The sequence below is a fragment of the Pelophylax lessonae genome (genome assembly GCF_965119305.1).
Source record: "Pelophylax lessonae genome assembly, chromosome: 5".
Taxonomy (NCBI): domain Eukaryota; kingdom Metazoa; phylum Chordata; class Amphibia; order Anura; family Ranidae; genus Pelophylax; species Pelophylax lessonae.
In genome coordinates, this window is record NC_138772.1 from 216,225,958 (window position 1) to 216,250,180 (window position 24,223).

Below are 24,223 nucleotides of genomic sequence, written 5' to 3' on the forward strand. Positions count from 1 at the left end.
TTTTTTACACATTTAGATAGATTTTTATTTGCGCAACACTATTATTATATTTATTGGCTATCTGCACTTTTATGAGAAGTGAAGTGTCTGCGGCATTTTAAAAATCTTAGGCTGGTAGGTTGCTCGCAGGAATCTTTGTTTCTTAGTTAAGATATACCTTTGTATATTTATTTTACGGATATATTTTTGGATATCTATGAAAGTTTTGAATTTATTCAGAGAATAAACAGCTCTAGGTCACAATGAGGCTTGGAGCGCACGCAGCGCCATCTTTGAGGAAGTGGTGATACACTACATAATTTACCAGCTGGGGATCATTATTCCATCACATGGAGAGCTATAAATTTAGTTATTTTCCTCCTATACAATGAGCAATATCCTCTGATGATGTCTGTGCGGACGATACACGTCAGGAGCTCGCAGTAGAACTTAATTTTATTACATTGCCTGTTACCATGCAAATTTTGTAAGTGCAATTCCTTTTACTTCATTAAAAGTTTTTAGCAATATTACGCTATGTGCACTCCTCTTTTTGGTTTTTATGTCATCTGGTTTTGAGAGACTTCCTTTCCTCTTCTCACCGTCACATGAGTTGAAAACTACTTCCATGGTTATGTCCGCAGGAGGAATCAAGTTCATCTTGTAAAGCTTAATAGGTCTGTCTGCTATAAGGCAATTCAGACCCATTGGATCTGGTGAGCGCCCATTTTACTTGTTCACTTGGTGTTGGGATTCACTTTCTCACAGTCTGGATATGATAATGTTCACGACAAGATGCATCACTTATTTTGGACTTTATTTTAAGCATATCTGCATTTATTGGACTTTATTTGAACTTTCTATGCATATATGATTTATGTATACACTATTAGCGCTGCACGTTTTTTTTCCCTTATTGTCACTTTATAATCCGTTTATCAGTTATGTTGTGCTGGCAGCTTCCTTCACTTTGGTATTAGCGCTTATTAGAACACCACTACTACATAAAGATGGCCTAGGCTATAAGAAGATTGCCAAGACCCTAAAACTGAGCTGCAGCACAGTGGCCAAGAAGACCATACAGCGGTTTAACAGGACAGGTTCCACTCAGAACAGGCCTCGCCATGTTCGACCAAGGAAGTTGAGTGCACGTGCTCAGTGTCCTATCCAGAGGTTGTCTTTGGGAAACAGACGTATGGGTGCTGCCAGCATTGCAGAGGTTGAAGGGGTGGGGGGGTCTGCCTGTCAGTGCTCAGACAATACGCCGCCCATCAAATTGGTCTGCATGGCTGTCGTCACAGAAGAAAGCCTCTTCTAAAGATGATGCACAAGAAAGCCCACAAACAGTTTGCTGAAGACAAGCAGACTAAGGGCATGGATTACTAGAACCATGTCCTGTGGTCTGATAAGAGCAAGATAAATTTATTTGTTTCAGAGGGTGTCAAGCGTGTGTGGCAGCAACCAGGGAAGGAGTACAAAGACAAGGGTGTCTTGTCTACAGTCAAGCATGGTGGTGGGAATGTCATGGTCTGGGGCTGCACTGGGGAGCTACAGTTTATTAAGGGAACCATAAATGCCAACATGTACTGTGACATACTGAAGCAGAGCATGATCCCCTCCCTTATGAGGCTGGGCCGCAGGGCAGTATTCCAACAAGACAACGACTCCAAACACACCTCCAAGAGGACCATTGCCTTGCTAAAGAAGCTGAGGTTAACGGTGATGGACTAGCCAAGCATGTCTCTTTAGACCTAATTCCTATGGAGTATCCTCAAAGGGAAGGTGGAGGAGCGCAAGGTCTCTAACATCCACCAGCTCCGTGATGTCGTCATGGAGGAGAGGAAGAGGATTCCAGTGGCAACCTGTGAAGCTGTGGTTACCTCTGTGTCCAAGAGTGTTAAGGCACTCCTGGCAAATAATGGTGGCCACACAAAATATTGACACTTGTGGCCCAATTTGGACATTTTAATTTAGGGGTGTACTCACTTTTGTTGCCAGCGGTTTAGACATTAATGGCTGTGTGTTGAGCTATTTTGAGGGGACAGCAAATTTACACTGTTATACAAGCTGTACACTCACTACTTTACATTGTAGCAAAGTGTCATTTCTTCAGTGTTGTCACATAAAAAGATATAATAAAATATTTACAAAAATGTTGTAAGGGGGTGTACTCTTTTTTGTGAGATACTGTAACTTACAGTACATCACACAACAGTAAAAAATCATGAACAACTGAGCGTTGCAAATACCACATACCCCAGACGAAAGCATGCACTCTGGAATATATTAAAAAACGGACACTTATGCAGCGTGTGCAAAATTTAGAAATGTCTTTTCATTCTGGGAATGATTTTTAAAATGTTAGAAAAATGAGAAACCCAAGATTTTTTCCTACAGAATTATGATATGCTTCCATAGGGTTAGTGGTATTCATTTTTTTAAGCTCTAAAGTGGTACATTAGCTTGGAAATTGCACATTGACATTTTCTAAAATAAACATTAAACTAGTCCTACAGAAAAACATCATGTAAAGTTTAACAATACCCATGTTTTTATGTCTGGATTGTGTCAGTTCAGGCTAACCTCTTTACGGGATGTTCTTCGGGACTGCACTTCCTAAAAATCTTACACTATAGAGAGCTGGGTACAAAACTTGTTCCTGAACAGATGGCTGAAACATAAACCCTCTGGTTTCAATGCCTCCCGGTCTGCTTCAATCTTATAAACGGTACAGGAGCACATGTAGGGATTGTCTTGAGGGAAAATTGGATATTTAAACAATTGGTAGATTAGAACTTTATGCAGCTAAAGTTCAAGTAAATCTCAACTTTTCCTGTAAAATTTGAGCTTGGCTAAACCCATGTTACATCTTTTGCTCCCTACTGGTTCATTACATAATGGGCAGCCTCATTGATCAACTGGAAGTCACAGGAGGGTAATGGGCGGGCAAGGTAAAGATTGCACAGAACATCAGCTGCTTCTACAAAGGATCTTTGATATAGTGATAGCTTTGACATGTGATTTTGCAAAAGATAACTTTTATTTTTTTTTTTTTTTTACTTCATCTTAAATTTGAATTCTACCAAGTTTGGTCTGAGGACAAGGATTGTGAAACTGCTAACAATAAGTAAATACGTTTAAAACAAACCCTGTGGAGCAATTCATCCTCAAAACTCACAGTAAAAACACTAAAGTTGCTCAATTCCTTCCGCTTAGCAGCTCAGCTCACCCTGTTACCTCTTTCCAACAGTTGCACATCAGCCTTTAAAGTAGACATCACCAAATGGCGGACTGTGATACTGAGAAGCCTATTGTGTAGAGTGGCAGTGCTGTTTAGGGGTAACTTAAAGGGGGGGTGATGTAAAGTGGGCAGAGGGGGACAATACTAAGGGGATGTGTGCGCCTGGGGGGGGGTTATGTGAAGGGGGGGCAAAGGACACTGCTGTGGGGAGGCTACTGATGTGAAGAAGGGGCTCAGAACACTACTATGAAGGGGCAAAGGACACTGATGTAAAAACGAGATTGCGCTATAAGAGGACATGGGGGCTGTGATGTGAAGTACCTGAATCATTGGTCAATCACGCAAATGGGACCTCAATTACTGATCCAACCTCTGTGAATTTTAATTCAATACCACTGCTTTAAAAGATAAGTTCACCTTTTAGAAAAAAAATAAATAAATGCACTTTTTTTGCAGGTTAAAAAAAAAAAAAGGGTGCATTTATTTTTTCTTTTTAGAGCCTGATCACTGGGGCCATGCAGGTCTCCTTCAGATCTGTCCGTATATCTGTGTACCCGTAAATCCTGTACAGGCGCCAGACAGATACACTGACAAGAAGAAATCAATGAACTACCACAGCGCCGTGGTAGTTCATTGAAAACTCCAGACCGACAACTGCAAAGGATGTTGGGGCTTGTAGTTCATTCACACACAGATCTGAGTTGATTTTAATAAGTGACAGCTAATAGGGGAAACTTCTTCCTGTACTGCTGCCACCGGGGGGGGGGGGGGGCAGTGCTGCAGCATTTGGAACACGTTACATGTTCCACCCTAAGAACTAATCCTTTAAATCTCCTAATATTGAAAGTAAACATACAGCAGTTCTCTGTGAGGAAGAAACAGGGGGAGCTGAGCTACAGAGAAGGACTTGAGCAAAGTGGGGAGAAATTTGAGAATGAATTGCTTCACAGCAGCTGCAGTTACAGGGGTCCGTAAAAGCTTGTTTTAAGGGCGCATGCACACTTTAGCCCAAAAACACTGCTATTGCAGGCATTTGAGCTTTTTGTTTATCCCTGCCACTTGATGCCCTTCCACATTAAGCTATGTGTTCATGCACACTATTGGCTTTACAGGAGTTTAGAGGCGGAAAAAAAAAACACCAAAACTGCTCAAAAGCACATTAACGCTAGGCACAATCGCGCTGTAATACCTTCCAATGGCCAGAATAAATTTATATTCTGGCCAGAAGCATGCATTAACGCCAGACATGTAAATGAGAGAAGGCTGGAGAGCTGCTGGAGTTGGACACAGGGCTGGACCAATATCAGGGCACAGGTAAGTGTTTAATGGGAGGCTGGGGGGGAGAGAGAGAGAAACATTTGAAAGGTTTTTTTATCCGAATGCACATTATTCATTTTACATTTTACAACTCAATTAAGCAATTTTTTTTTTATTTTTAAATCATTGCCCTGGTGTAGTAATCAAGCAGCTCTGACTGCAAGACTGACCCTATCTCCAGCGCTGTCTGCAATCAGGCTCACTGCTCTGCGATCAAAAGCTGGTCTTTTTCTGGGTTAAATGAAACCCAATGTCACTCAACCCACTTCATGTTAGCCGATAGCATGCCATAAAGTTTTCTGGACTCACAGGAACATGCTGTGTCATGCCATGTCAATATGGCTAACATTTTTGTCTAGCATTCAGGGGAGCCGACACTGAAAACCAATGCACTGCGCTAAACCGTATACTATACAGTGGTGAGTCAAAGTATGTGAACCCTTGCCGCCACAGAGGAGTGTGATTGTTTATTTTAAATGCAGCACTTCTCTTTTAAGCTAACAAACCATTCTAATTTCTCCTGTTTTTATTGCACATGCCCATTAAACATTTGCATTGCTGGAGGAAAAAGTCAATGAACTCATAGACAAAATACTCAAACGAAAGCTAATTGGAGTCTGTAATTTGCATACCTGGAGTCCAAATAATGAAATGAGTCTAGAGGTAAGGTCTACAACTACTTTGATTGATAAAAGGGTTTCAAACATTTAAGATTGCAGTTCATAATAAACATCAGCTGATGTGAACCTTGCCTCGCAAAAAATGAGCTCTCTGAAGACATACGATCAAGGGTAGTTGATCTACAAAGGGCTGGAAAGGGATACAAAGCAATCTCAAAATGTTCACGCATCCATCAGTCGACAAATTGTCTATAAATGGAGATAGTTTAGTAATATGGCTAATATTACTAGAAGTGGGCACCCAGCCACGATGACTGCCACGGCACAACACAGAATCCTCAATGAGCTAAAAAAGAACCCACAACAGCTAAAACCTATAAGACATCACATAAACTGGCAAAATTCCCTGTTCGTGAGTCTACCACATATAAGTCTGTGAACAGGCAGGGTGTCTATGGCTGACAACCAGTAAGGAAGCTGCTGCTTTCCAAAAAAATCATTGCTGCGCGCCTGAAGTTTGCCAAGGAGCAACAGTGAAGTATTGTGGAGGGAACATCATGATTTGGCCTTGCCTCGCTGCCTCAGTGCCTGGACCACTTGAGTTCATCGAGGGGAAAATAAATTCCCAAGTCACTAAAATTTGCTACATGATATTGCCAGGGTGGCTGTCCACCAGCTGAAGCTTAAAAGAAGTTGGGATATGCAGCAGGATAATGCGCCTAAGCATTGATGTAAATCCACCACAAACTGGCTTCAGAAAAAGAAAATGCGCCTTTTGAAGTGGCCTAGTCAGAGCCAAGACCTTAACCTCATAGAGATGCTGTGGAATGACCTCAAGAGAGCTGTTCACATCAGACATCCTACATGTCATTTCTGAGCTGAGGCATTTTTGTAAAAAGAGATGGTCAAAAATTCTAACAGAATGTTGTGCAAGTCTGATCCAGACCTACCGAAAGCGCATGCTTGAAATCATTGTTGCCAAAGGAGGTTCGACCAGCTATTAACTCCAAGGGTTCACTGTTTCCTCCAACACTGTGAATGTTTAATAGGTGTGTTCAACAAAGACACAAGAAATTTGTGTGTTACCAGCTTAAAGCGGAGTTCCGGGCACAGATGTCATTTTTTAATAAACATACCCCCGGGACAGTCAGGGCTAGCACATTCCACAATGGCTAGCCTCTGATCTGTCCCGGTTCGCACTTACCTTTTAGAAGAAATACTTACTTAGAAAATTTCTTCCACAGCGTTTCCATCTCTCTTGTGGGCAGCTGAAGCCGGCGCGGTCCTCTTCTGTGTCTTCTTCCGCGTCTTCTTGTCCCAGAATGCGCCGCACCGGCCCCTCTCGTCACTTCCGGCGCGGCGCCGCATTCCTAAACAGCTTCTGGGCATGCCCAGAAGCTGTTTAGCAGGGGAATGCGGCGTCGCCCGGAAATGACGAGCGGGGCCGGTGCCGTCGCATTGATTCCTGGGAGCTGTGACGTTCAGCTCCCAGGAATCATAGCGAGGCAGGAAGTGACGGGGTGAGCCGCGGCTCCGAGGGAGGAAGTACTCTGAGGTGAGTATCTTCGATCTTCAATTGCAAGGTAAGTAAACAAAATAAAAAAAAATTAACTATCCAATTCCTTTTCAGGTGAGGCATTCCTAGCGGAGGGGCACAAAAAAAAAAAATTTGTTTTTGTGCCCGGAACTCCGCTTTAAGTACCTTATGTTAGTGTATTTTGTGACTTAGATGAGGATCAGATCACATTTTATAGCAAATTACTGCAGAAAACCAGTTAATTCCAAAGGCTTCATGTAGTCTTGCTTGCCAATGTATACAAAACAAACAGTTGTTTTATACTTTTTCTATCCTTGGGGACTATATTCACAAGTAACTTCAGCTGTAATATTCATAATACCATTGCTTTATACTGGAGTATACTTTACTATGTAAGTAACAAATATCTATATGTATATATATATATATATATATATATATATATATATATATATACGAATATATACATTTACATAGAGGACTTAAATCGAGATATATACCCCTTTATGTGAATATAATCCACTATTATCTGATTACATCCTAGCGGATATACTACAAGACTGGGGGAATTTTTCCATCTAACTTTACAAGACACCTATATCTACTGCTATGAGGGGACTGGGTCCCAATATGGCCTAATATTAGACAGAAGGATACAAAGGTAAAATGAATCAATTTGGAGATGTAATTATATGTATAGAACCTTGTGGTTTTATATTTTTATGTTTTTGTTCTCTCCACTTCTATTGAATGGATGAGACAGAGATATGGGGATATAAATAAATATATACACTACTTCTTTTATTAGACCTTCATGTGATACAGCCAATAGCAGCCTCCATATCACAACTCTGATCCCGACCTGAATCCTTGATAGATTCCAGTGTGGGAATTGAGGTAAATATAACACAAACCATTACTAATATTTGAGGATACGGAGATACCCTTTCGAGATTTATATGTTTCCCCTATATATATAGGTGGCCCATTCCATCAGTTTTTGGGCTCTCGCTCTCCCTCCTCGCTTCCCGCTTATTTTTCACTACTCTATGATCAATATGATATACTGATACTGATGACCACGGATTACACGGTTTTCTGCATTTTGAGAGGTGTGTTGTTTTGACTAACAATTTGATAAAAAGATAAGGAATAAAATGTAACATAAAATGCCTTGTACTAATTGCATGTTTCTGTTTCTACTAAAAGAGATAAATTATATTTGCGTCTGAGGTCCAGAAGAAGCTAAGGCGAAACGCGTCGACCTCTTCAGACCACTATCCTAATACTCACAAAGTGTAACTACTACAATATCTGTATATCTAATATCTTGACCTATAGATACGATGAATGTTCTTATTTCCAAAAAAATATGTATGTCATTGTATAATTTTGTTTCTTGAACTTTTTGTTCTTTTTAAAAAAAAACTTTGGTTAAATAAAAGAATATATGTTTTTTATACCTATGGTAGTCTTTTGCCCACTTAATATGTGCCTTTAAAGTCCACTAAATCTCTATCTCTCTGAGCAAACTTGTTTTGTATCATGGAGTTCCCTTTTTTTCTAATTAATAGGATTATGGCACACAAGGGTTAGCTCAACAAAAAACCCCCCTCTTCTCTGTTTTAGCAAGATATCAAAAAAAAAAAAAAAAAAAGTAAACCAAATACTATTTTTGTAGATATCAGTTAAAATTGATGTAAACCCTAAGGCTTCATGCACACTGGGCTCTTCTAAACGCAGCATTAAAAACGTGCCTAAACCCACATTTGTCAAATGCATTTAGGTGCATTAAGACATGTTCATTTATTTGGCAAGAATAATAATTTATTCTGCCCATTGAATTGAATGAACGATAAACGCGCCAAGTATTTAAGCATGTTTACATGCGTGTAGGCACATCAGGTGTTTTTTTATTCTCAAATGCTCCTCTCCTGATTTTGTGCTGATTTCTGCCTCTCAACGCCCGTGTTCATGGACACATAGGCTAACATAGAATGGCATTTAAAGGCAGAAAAAAAACCTCAAACGTCTGTAAAACTGGCATATAATGTGCTTCCATTGTTGGAGACTCTCAGAAATTAGGGTTGGGTCCACAGAAAATGGGGTTCCTTGCCAGGGCTCTGTGGCTTACGCATGTGTTTGCAAATGTGTGCAACTAAACTCCTGTTTTTAACGCATAATGTTGGACAGGTCAATTCAGTTGGTCACAGGCTGGTTGGTAAGTTGAGCTTGGAAATTTCTTTGTTTTTTTCATATTCAAATTCAGGCCCTGTAAGCACCCTCCCACTAAACATTTTTCCATTGAAAATTTTAAGTTGCTGATCAAAAAATTGTCAAATAGCAACTAGATCTAACTAGATGTAGGCACTCTTGGTTATTTTGACAGCGGGAGTAAGACAGTGGCAGCATGCTTTATCGTGGATGGAACAATTTTTTTCATTTAGGCTCAATGCGGGTATGGCCAGCTTAACAATGAACGTCTCATATTTGCTCCCTTTTGGTCTGCTTAATATTCCCATTATGGCTTTTTTATGTGTGTTTTCTAAGTGTAATAAAATCCCTGCTGATTTTGCTTGTGCTCTCTGCCTGTGCATAAAAAGGGGTTATGGAGATGAGAAAGGGGTATAGGGATGGGAGAGGTCTGTGTACTTTCCAATCCATCAGAAATGAAGTAGCCAGGGCTGACAATACATGCTTTCGAAATCAGAGCCGAAAATACACAATGTTGTCATGGTAAAAAGTAAGGTAGGGGCACACTATATTTCTGGTATATCAATAGGTATTTTTCTATACTTGGGAGTGTTTAACAATAAAACATGAGGAAATGTGCATTTACTGCAGAAATGTATGAAATATGATATATTTATTTTGCCTCCCCATACGCTATAAACCATTTACACTTGTAAACATGATAGATATGGACACTATTCATTAGTGTTATATAGGGATGCACCGATCCGACTTTTTTGGACCCAATACCGATATCTGGCGTTGTGAAATCGCCGATACCGATACCGGAATCGATCCGGAGCTACACACAAAGCAAGCGGCTGCAGTACAGAGCAAAGCCGCTGCTTCATGTGTACGGCTCCTCCATTCACAGGCGGAGTGCATCTGATATCACTCCGCCTGTGAGCCGGACCTATACAGGAAGTAGCGGCTCCCATCCCATACTACTACTGCACCTAGTAAGCGATGGCTGAGCCGTTACCAAGCAAAAACCGGATCGGCCAGTGGATCGGTCAATGTTACCGATCCCCCGATCCATCTAAAATGGCCATATCGGTGCCGATATCCGATCCGAATATCGGATCGGTGCACCCCTAATGTTAAACACGTGATTTATTCATTAAAGGCCTTGCAAATAAGTAAACAAACTGTGTTTAGGCTTTTCTTTCCATAGCTCATGAACAAAGACTAGTGTTTGCCTTTTCTAGAGACAAGTAGTTGTGTATTAATGATCCAGAAGCATTGAGAATTAAGATCGTGCAAAGGCTTGTCAAGGACATGTTAGAAGTACTCGCACATTAACAAGTAATATGTTACAAGATAAAATGAAGGAAACTCCACATAAAAAGCACACAATAACAAAACGATTAGTGCTGGTTACTATTACAGAGGCACTGAATTACTACTAGAGGGGTCTAGAAGCAATTCTAGAGTAATTACACTTCAGGCACTGCTGAAAGGAAGGGCAGGACTCACCACACTGTCACTCTGTGGTTTAGACCATTTGGTATGGTCCAAAGCAAAAATAGTGTACTCAGAGAGTAAAGCAGGCTCTGCTATCATCCCGGCCAGAAGCTGCCATTCAATGCAATGGAATGAGGAGATAAATCATCATCAGACAGCAACAAACAAGGAAATGTTCATTTAACATTATGCTTCCAAGTTAATGGAGGATTTCACATTTCACCACAATACAAGCATGTAGAAAAATCATAGTCACAAAAACAGGTGTTGCACCCAAAGTCTGCTCTTGTTCAGAAACTGGAAAATTAGTTGTGCTTTACATTTTCCCTTGGCACATGTTCACAAACATCCACAAATTAATGTATTCACATATTTAAAGAAACCAAATAAAAAGAAAAATGTATATATACTGTTCATATGTATTTACAAGTAGAGGATATATACGGGGTCCCAGAAGTCTGGATCCATAGGCATCAAGTTATTAGAAATCATAACTTCCATCCTTCTATTAGTGTATCAGAATCAGCCCAGTACAACCATCTCTGCATGTAACCACTTCAGACTTTTGGGGCACCCGGTATATTCACACTCACACTTTTTAGAGTGCAATGTATTAGATCTTCTGTCAGGTTTTTGTTGCTCTTCAGGTTTCCTTTGTTTTCCCATCACTTTATATCAGCTGCATGACTGAGGATTTTGCCATTCTCCCTCTCTGCATTCAATATACATTCCTTTGGGAAATTAGCTAGAAATATGAAGACACTGTCATAACGTTTATAAAAGAAATGCACCTATCTGCACAAAGTCCAATGAGAGTGAACTTAAAGAAGAAGTAAACCTCCCTCTGTAACTTTTATCTATAGGTAAGCCTATGATAAGGCTTACCTATAGGTACTGTAAATATCTCCTGAACGTGCACCATTTAGGAGATATTTACTTCACTTGCAGCCAGTGACATCACTAGCGCAGACGCTCCGAAGGAACGGCTGCCCCTGCCCTTCCTTCAGAGCCGGGTGCCATGAACAGCCACTTGCGCGTGCATGCTCGGGAGCGGTCATCGCAGTTTTCGCCCATCATACAGCCAGAGGTTGCAAACCCGGAAGGAAGACGGGTGAACATGTCAGCCGTCTCAGCGGTGAGCGGGCACCGCTGGAGGGGCTTTGTTCTAAGGCAAGTATTTCAGAATGAGCTAGGTTTTTTTTTTTGTTTTTTTTAAGGTGGTTTACAACCTCATTAACCACTTAAAGACCAGCTGCCACAGATATACTGCGGCAGGCTGGCTCTCCTGCGTAAACCGACGTAAGGGTATGTTGGCTCGCAGGAGCGGATCTCAGGCGCACACGTCGCCGCCGGCGCAATCACGCGCCTGCTCTCTAGCCCTGCAGAACCCATCGATCGCTGCAGGGACTTACAGAAGGCAGTGTGCCGTAGTAAACACGGTACACCATTCATCCTTCACAGATTGAAACAGGGCTCCTGTGTTCCTGTTATTTCAGAAAACACACGAGCCCTGTTTCTATCCACCAAGTCTAGCTCCCACACAGAATCACGCCCTAGGCACACATTTAACCCTTTGATCGCCCCTGATGTTAACCCCTTCCTGCCCGTGTCATTATTATAGTAACAGTGCATACCTTTAGCACCGATTACTGTAGTAATGGCACTGGTCCCCCCAAAAAGGTCAAAAATGTCAGTTAGGGGCCCGATCTGTCCGCCGCAATGTCGCAGTCCCGCTAAAAATCGCAGATCGCCGTCATTACTAGTAAAAAAAATAAATATATAAAAAAGACATAAATCTTTCCCCTAGTTTGTAGACGCGATAACTTTTGCGCAAACCAATCAAAATACACTTATTGGGATTTGTTTTACCAAAAATATGTGGCAAAATACAAATTGGCCAAAAATTATTAAAAAATTTGATTTTTATATTGGGAATGTTATATAGCAGAAAGTGAAAAATACTTTTTTTTTTTTCAAAATTATCGTTATTTTTGTTTATAGCGCATGATAAAAAAAACTGTAGAGGTGATCAAATACCACCAAAAGAAAGCCCGGTTTGTAGGGGAAAAAAGGGGTCAATTTTTTTTTCAGTACAGGGTCGCACAACCATGCAGTGGTCAGTTAAAATAACGCAGCGCCGAATCGCAAAAAATGGCCATTAAGGGGGCTAATCCTTCTAGTCTAGAAGTGGTTAATGCTCCTCTAACACCCTGATTGGACTTAGTGCATATAGGTGCATTTTTTTTTTATAAACCTTATGACAGTGTCTTCATATTTCTAGCAAATTTACCAAAGGAATGTAGAATGAATGCAGAAAAGGGGAATTAACTGCACTGACTTCTGGATTAATCCAAAACAGTTGAGGAAAGTGGAAAAATAGCGCTGGACCCATAGGGTTATCCTACAGGTATTGTTATCTTAAAGTATTGATGCTAATGTAAATCTGGTTTCAGGGCAGGCAGCTTCTACAACCCAGAGGATTTCCTTGATCTCCCTGGCTTGCAGTATAATGTAACAAAAAACTGAAATTTAAGTGCCACACCACTGCTAAAAGGTCCAGATACAACTTTACTCCAACAAAAGTCGGGGGGGGGGGATTGAAAAGGTTTCAAATGTGTTTCAGGGGTCCAACAGCGTCCTTTCATCAGGGTTTGATTGACAACAATGTGAAGAGACAAGAAGTGAACTGGACCTGGTTCACGCTAGTGCAAATCGCATGACAGGAGAGTGTGACTGGCTCTCAATGGAGCCGGTTCACACATCATTGTGGTGATTACCGCGAAGCAGATTGCACAGGGATCCTGCATATTTTTACTCCGCTTCAGGTCCGAATTTAGGAAAAATTTCGGGCCTGATCCGTCCATGAAACGAAGAACAGGGATGTACCAGACCCCTGCTGTGAGCCACATTCAGGCTACGTTCACATCTTGGCGTTGCTATTACAGGCGTTTTTATGGGCGTTTTTTTCAGGCGTTTTTATGTGTGTTTTTGCAGGCGTTTTACAGGCGTTTTTACAGGCTTTTTTTGTGCAGGCGTTTTTAGATTGAATAGAGACCAATGGAAAACGCCTGTAATCTGCCCAAAAAGAAGCTCATATACTTTTTTGAGCGTTGGGCGTTTTGCTCACATCGTCAAAACGCTCAGATGTGAACAGGGGCCATTGAAATGAATAGGATTTGTCTTGTTGGGCGTTTTGAGAGCTGATCCTAGAGCAGAAAAACTCCCCCAAAACGCCTACATGTGAACGGAGCCTTAATTTAGGTGTGAAACCAGCCTTACTTTTCCTGTGTAATGATAAGCGCAGGCCTTTTCAGCAGCTGGCTTAACTGCCAAACCAACTGCTAAAGACCTGTGCTTGTAATCACATCAGAAAAAATGCCATTAAAGGTCCCGTTTACGTCTAGTCTAGTAAAGCCCTGATAAAGGGGGCGTTCTTGGACCTTGAAATTCATTGGTTACTTTTTGAATTGTTTGTTGTCATTCGTTGGCTGTTTGGATTGTCCCCCTGAATTTTATTGGACTAAAGTTGTATCTGGACCTCTTAGAAGTGTGGTGCTTGAATTTTAATTTCTGTTGGATTAATCCAGAAGTCAGTGCAGTTAATTTCCTTGTAACAAAGTGAAAATAAATAAAAGTAGTGCACAGATTGGTTTTCTGGCTGATATACTTTTAGTATACAGTAAAACCTTGGTTTGAGAGTAACTTGGTTTAAGAGCGCTTTGCAAGACAAGCAAAATTTTCAAATAAATTTTGACTTGGTTTACAAGCGATGTCTTGATATACAAGTAGCCTCAAGTCACAGCTGAGTATAAAAGAGAAGAGAGGCGCCTCTAAGTGTAGCAATATGGTTAAATTTAATGAAGGTACAACATTTAGCAACTCACATGGTTGATGATTGGAACAGGCACATCTAAGTATGCAGGCATCCAGGCTAAAGCTGTCCACATAGACCGTCCTCCGCACCGCCATCTACGTCATCCCTTCCATGCTGCCCCTCGCTTCCAGATCCCTTTACTGCAGGGTGGTCTTCCCGGTCAGGATTACAGACTGGCAGCCAGTGGTGCAGAAGATAGTCCATGTGGACAGCTTTACCCCGGATGCCTGCATACTTAGATGTGCCTGTTTTATTCATCAACCATGTGAGTTGCTAAATGTTGTACCTTCATTAAACGGAACCATATTGCTACACTTAGAGGCGCCTCTCTTCTCTTTGATACTCTGTAGCTCCTACTGGATTTTGCTTCTAATCCCCTTGTGGAAGGGGCTATTTGTGGATGGACATTTTATGGTTATATAACCTATCACAATGCTATAATCTTTTTATATGGACTATAAACAGAAGGACTTATGAATAAATGGTTGTGGAACGAATCATCTGAGTTTCCATTATTTCTTATGGGGAAATTTGCTTTGATATAAGAGTGCTTTGGATTGCAAGCATGCTTCCGGAACTAATTATGCTCGCAATCCAAGGTTTTACTGTATTATGATAATAAAAGTAAAATATTTCTGATTTAAATTATACCTTTCCTCGGTAGAAGCAACTAAAATTGGTTTCCAAAGGCAAAAAAGAAATTGAATGCTAATATTCTACCTGCCATGCTTGAGAAACCTTTATAGTTCCAAGCATTGCACATGTGCCCTGTCTGCCCTAGCTGTTACAAAGGGACTCCTGAGGGCAGAAAAATTGGAGCTGCTACTGCAGACTTATTATAAAAAGTGTAGAAATCCTGATCTGCCATTCTCATCCTTCATTAATAGCCCAACAAATTAGTGACCCAGAGCAACTATGCAGTAGTAAATTTGTATAATTGTTCTAGGCCACTGAAGCAAGCAGTGAAGCATATGCTGGCAAGAGCTATGAAAAATGTCTTTAGGCTTCAATGAATATAACAGATTTTTTCTGTACTGGTACAGGGGCCCCCAAAATAATTATTCACATGTGGAAAGCACATCACTGCAAAGCAGATCTAATGAAGTTCAGGACAAATTACATATGCAATAGTAACCAACTTCTGAGACATTAATATATTACAAACACATGTAAGGCCTTTTCACACCTAGCTACACATTCAAATGTGTGCACCCAACTTATTCTAAATGGCACCCCAATGCACATATAAATAATGCATGTAAACACATCTATACACCACAATGCACAGATGTAAATGCATCGTGGCGCACTGTATACTGGTATGTCATTTTTTGGCACCGAGGCTCATTAAGTACCCATTCTAAATGCATAGGTTGTGTTAGCTCAATGCAATCAAAGCACAAACACATGCTTAGGTGTGCATGGATCCTTGGTGTTCAGATTTTACTAACAGCCCAGTATATGACAGAAAATGGCTACAGATTTTAATATGTTCATCTTAAGCATTTGGCCACGTGACTTTTTAAAAGTGGGCACCCTGAGTTCAGCTTGACTAAGTCATTTTAATAGCGGAGCTTTACCCATAACAACTTGATAAAAAAGAAATGTTCTTTAGCAAGGAACATATACAGTAAACCCTCCTCCATTCCGGACCCAGCCGCGAAAAGTGAAAATCCGCGCAATAGAAAAACCCTATTAAAATGCATTGTAGGCATGTTTTTTTTACTGTCACTATACGTGTAAAAGCATTTTAAGGTCTTTAAACACACTTTTAAAATAATATAAACTCATTTAAACACATAAAAGATACTGAGAGACATAGCAAGAGCTATGGAAAACGCAAAAATATTTCATTTTTAATGATTTATATAGTAAAATAACAACATTACAAAAAAAAAAAAAAACGCAATATACCGGGACCGCAAAAACTGAACCGCGATGGAGCGGGGGTTTACTGTATTCCACATTAATAATTATGCTACCAAAATTAGCGTGTGCTGTAAATTGCCTCCAGCATTGCTCCTCTTTCTTCTTGCTAGAGGCTGCCATTTTGCTGAAGCCCAGAGCCCCTGAACAGCAGTAAATCAAAAAGCAGAACTAAACCCATCGATTTAAGTTTCAAAAACAGGTACATTCCTGGAATGATGGGATTGCCAACCGTCACACTTGCTTGTGTCCTCAACCAAACTGTCAAACCATTTAATGGCTGGTGTTCTAACTGATCACATGTGCAGCACCATGGCAGTTGTGGGTCAATCAGAAGTAGCTTCCTTGGCTATAAAGGATAGGGGGGTTTAATTCGGCTTTAAGGCTGTCAGCAGATCAGTCTCTACAAATTCAGCAGTGTCTAAAAATAGAGAGCAACTGCACATGTGCAGAGCAGGATGAGACAGTGTATTACTGGATTTTAAAAGGTATAGACTCTGTTTAATGTTTAACTTTTCTGACTGGAGTTCCACTTTAAGTGCAGATCGTTTGACCAAATACAAGAGACTTTGGTCAAGTGAGGGAACCTGAAGCAGCAATTTATTTTCAAGGAACAGTAGCTATTGCAGCCCTTTTATTGAAGTGTATGTCTGAACAAAATAAAACAAAAACAAAAAAGCCAAAAAACATGCAGTATAGTACATCTCAGCAATACATACACTTTTCCTGTGTTTTAGCCCTTCAAAAATGTTGCAAAGGCAGACAAGAAGCTGCTTATCTACAAGAAACACAGTGTGCATCCAAATTCCTGCTTGAGCTGATAACACAGTGCTTTTGCTGCACTGAAATCTTAAGTAATGTTATCAGCCTTTGCCAGATGCTGGACTAGAGAACATCTCAGCCATTCTGCATCTCTATAACATACTGGGAAGGCGTTCTGTAGTCCAGCATCAGAGAACCTGGCAAGGCTGATAACTCTGCTTGGAACTTCAGTACAACAGACTGATCAACTCAAACAGAAGTTTAGATTTCAGCAGGATCAACAGGCATTTTTCTGTACTTGCAGTATTTCTAAGGAGACAGATCACTGGGAATGTGAATGTACCAAATGTTTTTATTTGCCCCAGACACATTTTAAAGCTAGCAAGACTATTACGGAAATGTACTAAGAGGAGTACCAGATCTACCATTGCTGACTTATTCCTAAAAATACTAATTATCTGTAGTGTATCCAAGCATGCAATTTAGAAAAGTCAAGATGAATTAACAACTCCTTATCTGTACAGACATTCAAATTTTCATGGGAATGAGGTGCCAGTAATGTGTGTATTGATGTCACTCTATCTTGTTTCAAGGCATACAAAGTTATACACTCCCTAGGTCTCCATTATGATTGATGAATGTTTGGTGGGTCACCATATTCCACAGGTTTCTTGGAGTATCTTGGTAAAAAAAAAATCTTTAATGTTGTAAGTATTTAAAGTCTTATCTGATACAGAGTTTCTCAGTGATAGGTAAAAATGTACTTGAAGATTTAATATTGTTCTAATTCTTTTTAAAGTCATTGTAAAGTCTGTTTTTTTTCCTATAAAAATAGCAAACGTGTTATACTTAGACCCCGTTCACACTGGGGCGACTTGTCAGGCGACCTGGTCGCCTGACAAGTCGCCTGCCATAGAGTAGCACAGGACCCGTTCTAATAGGGGCGACACAAGTCGCTCCGACTTAGAAAAAGGGTCCTGAGCTTCTTTGGAGCGACCTGCATTGACTTCAATGATATGAAGTCCGTGCCGGCCGTTCCGAGGTCGCGGTGCGAGCTGCGCACCGCGACTTCACAGGTCGCGCTGGCAAGTCGGGTCGCTCATATGTGAACCGGCTCTTACTGCTCTGTTGCAATGGATTTGAACAGATCAGCCCAGCTGCTTTTCTTCTCGGGTCCCTCTTCTGTGACCCTGGACCCTCCCTCCTGCTGAGTGCCCCCACAGCAAGCAGCTTGCTATGGGGGCACCCATGCCGAGTCATAGCTCCGTGTGTCCATTTGAACATGGAGCCTGGACCCAGCCTCTGCCCCTTTCCCCCCTGATTGGCTAGCTGACTTTGACAGCAGTGGCAGCGCTGCTGTGTCTCAGCCAATTAGGAGGGAGAATCTCGGATGGCTGAGACACTCGTGGACATCGCTGGACAAGAGAGGGACCTCAGGTAAGTTCTAGGTGGGCTGCTACACACAGAAGGCTTTTTATCTAAATGCATAGAATATATTAAGATAAAACCCCTTCTGCCTTTACAACTTCTTTAAAGTCTTGTGCAGTATATGAAGAATGTTAAAAATAGCCCCAAAACTCTCCACCGATATCACTCTGAGAAACTTGCCAATGTAATGGTGTTTCATTACCCTCCTTGTAGAAGGACAAATGTGAATGTATCCATCATATATATCGTATGCACATTTTGCTATTGTACACAAAAATGTTAAAATTTTTTTCTTTACATAAATACAGGAATGTAGTGAATTATGTGGTGTTTTGTGGTTATGTGTCCTTACAATGCAGTTTAAGGCACCTTTTTACATTTCCGCACTAGGAGTCCGCCTCACTTTTTAAATGCTGTGACCACAGAAAAAATACAAATCTGGTAGAAACTCTGATCTAGTTAAACTGTATTTTTATTTTGCATAAGAAATATTTTTGCACACTTTTTGTCCTAGTGGCCTCATAGGAAGCAAGTGAAAATGTACCCAACAGGATCAACCACAGCAGTAAAAACCTTAAAGTGGTCTTAACTTCTCTAGGTTCTCTCCTATTCAAGTGTAATCAAACCCAATATAAAAAATGTGACATATTATAGAATACTAGTTCTCCGCATTCATTTTCTTTTTTCAGGCTTTTATTTATTCTATTCTGGAAATCTTGCAAATAACGCTACCTGTTCCTGGGTGGCTACGCTCACTCCTCCACTATATTTATGGAGGCGGCCATGTTTGTCACCCAAAATGAAATGTGGGATGGGGAGATCACTATTTTACAGGGGAAATATAAGGTTTTTTTTCTTACAGCTCAGGACATGAGAATGCAGGAACTATGAAGGACCCTGCATTTCTGAAAGCGAGCATCTCGTTTTGGAATTAAAGAGAAACTACATTTTATTTATAGGTTCTCCCTCTACATGTCAGATACAGTCATACCCCAGCTATATAGGGGACCATATACAAATGTATCTGTTTAGGAACACATAAAACTAAGCTTCAGATGAGCTTCTTTTCACTTAAGATGCAAAATCGCTATTAAGTGCTTAATTGATCATTAATGACTTTATCATTGACTTTACTTGATCATTAATGATTATTGATGTGCCTAGCTGTCCTCATTTCTATCCCCAAAAAAAAAAAATAAGGGGGATGAAAAAAATCCAGCCCGTCTAACAGCTGGAGCTGTCCATGCACATTTTTCTGCTCTGCCAATATGTTTTTCAGATATATAGTACATATGAAAAATGATCAACTTAAATTGTATGTAAACAATGCACTTCTCATATTTTCTTCATTTTGGTCTTCTATATATACCATTAAAATCATTTTATTTATATCTGTTCTATAAATACAAAAAAAAATAGTTCATCCAGCCAGAATTCCTTTACTCTCTTGCTTCTGGACAGTTATCAGTCAGCCTGGTTCCCTGTGTTCTCAGTTGACTACAAAACAACCCTTTGGAGAAGAGGGGGGCGTTATGTAGTCCTAACACACTCCCTAGGGAGACAACTTTGCTCAGTGCAGTTGTCATCCTAGGACAGAAAGTACGAAGATGTCAGGATTAACAAGTCTAAAATAAAAAGTATTGTATTGTCTTTTAGAATACTTTATTAGTGGTCAATGTATTTTTCATAGTTACGAATTTATGCCTTTTTATTGCATATGGGTAAATATGCCTATCGCCCCCTCCCATTACTCGCCTTCTGCCCCTGTTTTGGGTCTTTATTTGTGCCATATGTTTGCACTGTATCTCAGATCTATGACCAACGCTGGCGATACACTATACGGAAAATTGGCCGAAATTCGGTCATTGGGACAGTTCTTTAGTTTTTCGGCCAGTTAATGGGCACAAATCGATAATCGGTTGTAAAGTTTTTGAGCTGATAAAACGAAAGACAAGTTTGGAAATTTTCTGCGGAACGAACGATAAATTGAAAGGTTAATGTGTTTCTCACCCGAACTGTTTGCACTAGGTAGATGTGAAAAAATGAACAAAAAACTGATTCATTTATGTCCATTACATGATGCCACGATCATTTGCTCTCACGACCGAGTATTCATTTTTTTTAAATTAGTTTGAACGATTTTTCGAATAGTGTATGGCCAGTATTAGGCTCTATATCCTGGATTTGTTTTTCCCTTTGCTACTTTGAAAATGATTAAAAAAAAAAAAGAAGAGAAATGAAAACTAATACGGCTGCAATACTATCAATTTTTGTTCTTGGGTTTTCATAGGCGTTAATGAAATCTTAATCTTATTAGTTGCTATGTAAAGCCTATACTAAATATGTATGAGGACAGTTGTATTGTTTATGACAAAGTTAGGCTCTGATTTGTGCTGTTCACTACGAGACTAGCAGAAAGGGACTTTGACTGAAAACAATAACCTCTTTGCAATTTCTAATGACACAACTATAGTGTTTCTGACAGCTAAAGGCCATGTGACCTTTCGCCTACATTAAGCTGCTTGGAAACAGTGGTTTTCTATCCATGATAGGGAAAGGTACTTTTTGTAGGAAACCTGTACTGAGAAAAAATACAGAGGCTAGCTTCCCATTTTTGACTTTTTCAAACACTGACCTGGAAGAAGTTAAACTCCAAAGCAATAAGAACTCCTGATCTGCTTACTAACTTTGAGTCTATAAAAGTAGTGAAGCTTGAAACCAGGGAACATGTATTTTCAAAATCCTGATATATGATCTACTGATTTATCTTAAGGCGAATATTAAACATAGAACAGCAAATCCTCCTGCAGTCTGAAAGCAAACTGTGATCCTGTAATAGCTGATCTGAAAACAGACTGAAATGCTAAGAATAGATTACCAACCTCTTTGTCAGGAGTTGCTGTACTGTCATCCTGCTGATCTGTCACTGAAGAAGTGCGACTCCTGTTTCCCGATGACGTTGATCTTGGGTTACCCTAATAAACAAAAGATCTTTTAGTAAGCAATAGCCTCAATTAGTACAATTTTGCCCTGTATTCAAAGCAATAATATAAATAGTATTATAGTAACAATAGTAACATGGCAATATTATCCACTTGACCCTGGAAGATTTACCCCCCTTCATGACCAGACCATTTTTTTCTATACAGCACTGTGTCACTTTAGCTGACAATTGCGTGGTCATGCAACCATGTACATCAATTAAATTTATGTAATTTTCTTTTCCAACAGATAGAGCTTTCTTTTGGTGGTATTTGATCAACACTGAAGTTTTTATTTTTTTGCGCGATGGACAAAAAAAAAAAAAAAAAAAAAAAGACCAAAATCTTGAAAAATATTTTTTACTTTCTGCTATAAAACATGTCCAATGAATAAATGTCCTCATAAATGTAAGCCAACATGTATTCTGCTACAAGTTTTTGGTAAAAAAAACAAAAAAAAAAAAAACAAAAAGCATATATTGATGTGTTTGATCAAAAGTTATAGCGTCTATACAAACTATAGTATATATACTGGAATTTTTTCTATCAGGGACTTATAGCTGGACTGCGATATTGCAGCGAACAATCTGACACCAACTGGCACTTTGTGGGAACCAGTGACACTAATACAGTGATCAATGCTAAAAATATGCACTGTCCCTATACTGACTGTCTGGGAATGGGTTTAACATCTAGGGCGATCAAAGGGATAAATGTGTGCCTAACCAGTGTTAGGCACAGATAGCACATCCCCGCTGACAAGACAGAGCTCTGCATTGTTTACATATGCAGAGCTCCATCCAGCCTGTTCCCTCCCCGATCAGTGGGTGCCATCAATTGGTACCTGCTGAACAGCTTCTGCTGTGACTAATCACAGCAAAATCGGCACGCCCCTACTCGGAAGTGCAGAATCGCGTATAAATATGCTAATCTGCACAGAACGGCCGTCCTGTAGCAGGACATCTGCTATAGGGCTGTTGGCAAGCGGTTAGACTTGGGGTATAATATAAGCTAGGAAAATTAGTTAAAAAGCAAATTAGGGATGCACTAAAACCTCTTGGACATGGCCTCTCCTTTGCTACATTACCATAGTGGATTTGCTATGTTACTGCCTTCCGACTTCCTCTCCTCTTACTGGCGTTTTGTCTGTTGACTTTCCATATATGATGAATGCACATCTGGTCAAATCATTATGATAAATTCTGATAAGTATTTGTCTATATGTAGACAAACTTTGCCATCTGTGATATTTTTCTACCAATTACGAACATCGCTTTTCAATTTTAGATAAAATGAATTGCTATACAAAGGTGGGCTGCCTGGGTGCAGTTCTAACTGCATGGCTATGCACATCATCATTGGTTTGCTGCTGCTATTCACTAAGGCCTTTTTCACACTTGTGCGACTTATCCTGTGACTTGGGACTGCAAAATCGCATGACAAGTCGTACCCCATGATTTCCAATGAGTACCATTCATATCTGTGTGACTTCAAGTCGCAACGACTTCAAAGTAGTCCCTGCACTATTTTGGTCTGACTTTGATGCATTTTATGGTCCAGAGACCTCAAGATTACACAGGTATTGCTTCAAGTCCAGTCAAAATCGTGGCAAAAAAATTGCAGCAAAAATCACACAACTTAAGTCGCGTGAAAGGGGCCTAATAGTCATCTCTTTTGAGCTGTGTTAAGATAAAAAAACCTTCTGCCTTTACAACCACTTTAATACCATCGTGAAGTTTTTTTTATTGCTGTCTGTATCCCCACTGGGGAGATTCACCCCACTATTTGTACTGGTAACAATTACCGAAACAGACAGTAAGGGGCAATCTAAAATTTTTGAGTTGTCCTCAGAACAAAGTAAGCGGAATCTCCAATGAGGACACTTGTTCTTTGGACAGCTGTCTAAAGCCTCATACACACAAATCAGAAAACAGTACGAAAAATACCGCTTTCAAAGTGATCATACGATAATCTGATCAAGCACAAAAAATGTTCTTGTTCGATATTAGAACGTACAACTTTTGTTTTATCAGTGCACTATTCATCCGAAAAAAAAAAAAAAAGTTGGAAGACCAAGACTACGCATGCTCAGACACAATACAATACATCACTTCTGAAGTTGTATTCTGTCGTATGAAAATATTTGTTTAGTAACCTTTTTTTTTTTTCTCGATAAGAGATTAGCATGCAAAAAAAAAAAGAATGGATGATAATTCTCAACGTGTGTACGTGATTAAAGTGGTAGTAATGTCAGTTGTAACAAAGCTCACTGACAGTCAGGGTTAATAGGACAGAAGAGACCCTCTTCTGCCATAAATCTCCCCCCTGCCTGTCAGCGAGTATTGTGATCTGAGCAGCACATGTGCAGCTCGTACCACATTTACGGCCCACTGTGTGCCGCTGCGATGTGACTCCCATGCCCCAACACAGCCAATCAAGTGGCCAAGGATCGCAGCTCCGGAAAAAAGACCATGCAGCCGGAGACAAGGGAGAGCGGTGAGAGTGCAGCGCTGGAGGGCTGTAATTGTAGAAGTCTGCAGTGTATACGAGTAGATTATGGCTTCAAGTGGCTGTAATCCCTCACATATACTCAGTAAAGGAAATAGCCTCAGATGATACGCAGAGATTAAACAAATCCTCCTACATAGGTTTTACTTGTTTAACTGCAGTCAACTCTTCTCTACACCCTCTCAAGAGTGCAGGTTGTGTTAAAAAATCTGTCAGCAGCACAGAGAAGAGGGCGGGGGGACTTCAGTTACTCTGTGTGAGAGCTGTTTAGAGGAATAGGAGAAACCCGCCCCCCAAGTGACTCATGCTGATAACAGAGAAACGAAGCACCAGAGAGAAATGACAGCTTTGGAG

The 24,223-nt window shown here is 40.3% G+C and overlaps 1 protein-coding gene across 2 annotated transcripts in view; it reads right to left on the reverse strand.

Annotated features, from left to right (window-relative positions):
• GOLGA4 (golgin A4) overlaps positions 1-24,223 on the reverse strand; it is a 205,438-nt gene that overhangs the window by 175,464 nt on the left and 5,751 nt on the right. For both annotated transcript variants that reach the window (XM_082259202.1, XM_082259201.1), the window contains exon 3: positions 21,263-21,355. In XM_082259202.1, the coding sequence (XP_082115328.1) occupies positions 21,263-21,355 (93 nt within the window). The remainder of the gene's footprint in view (positions 1-21,262; positions 21,356-24,223) is intronic.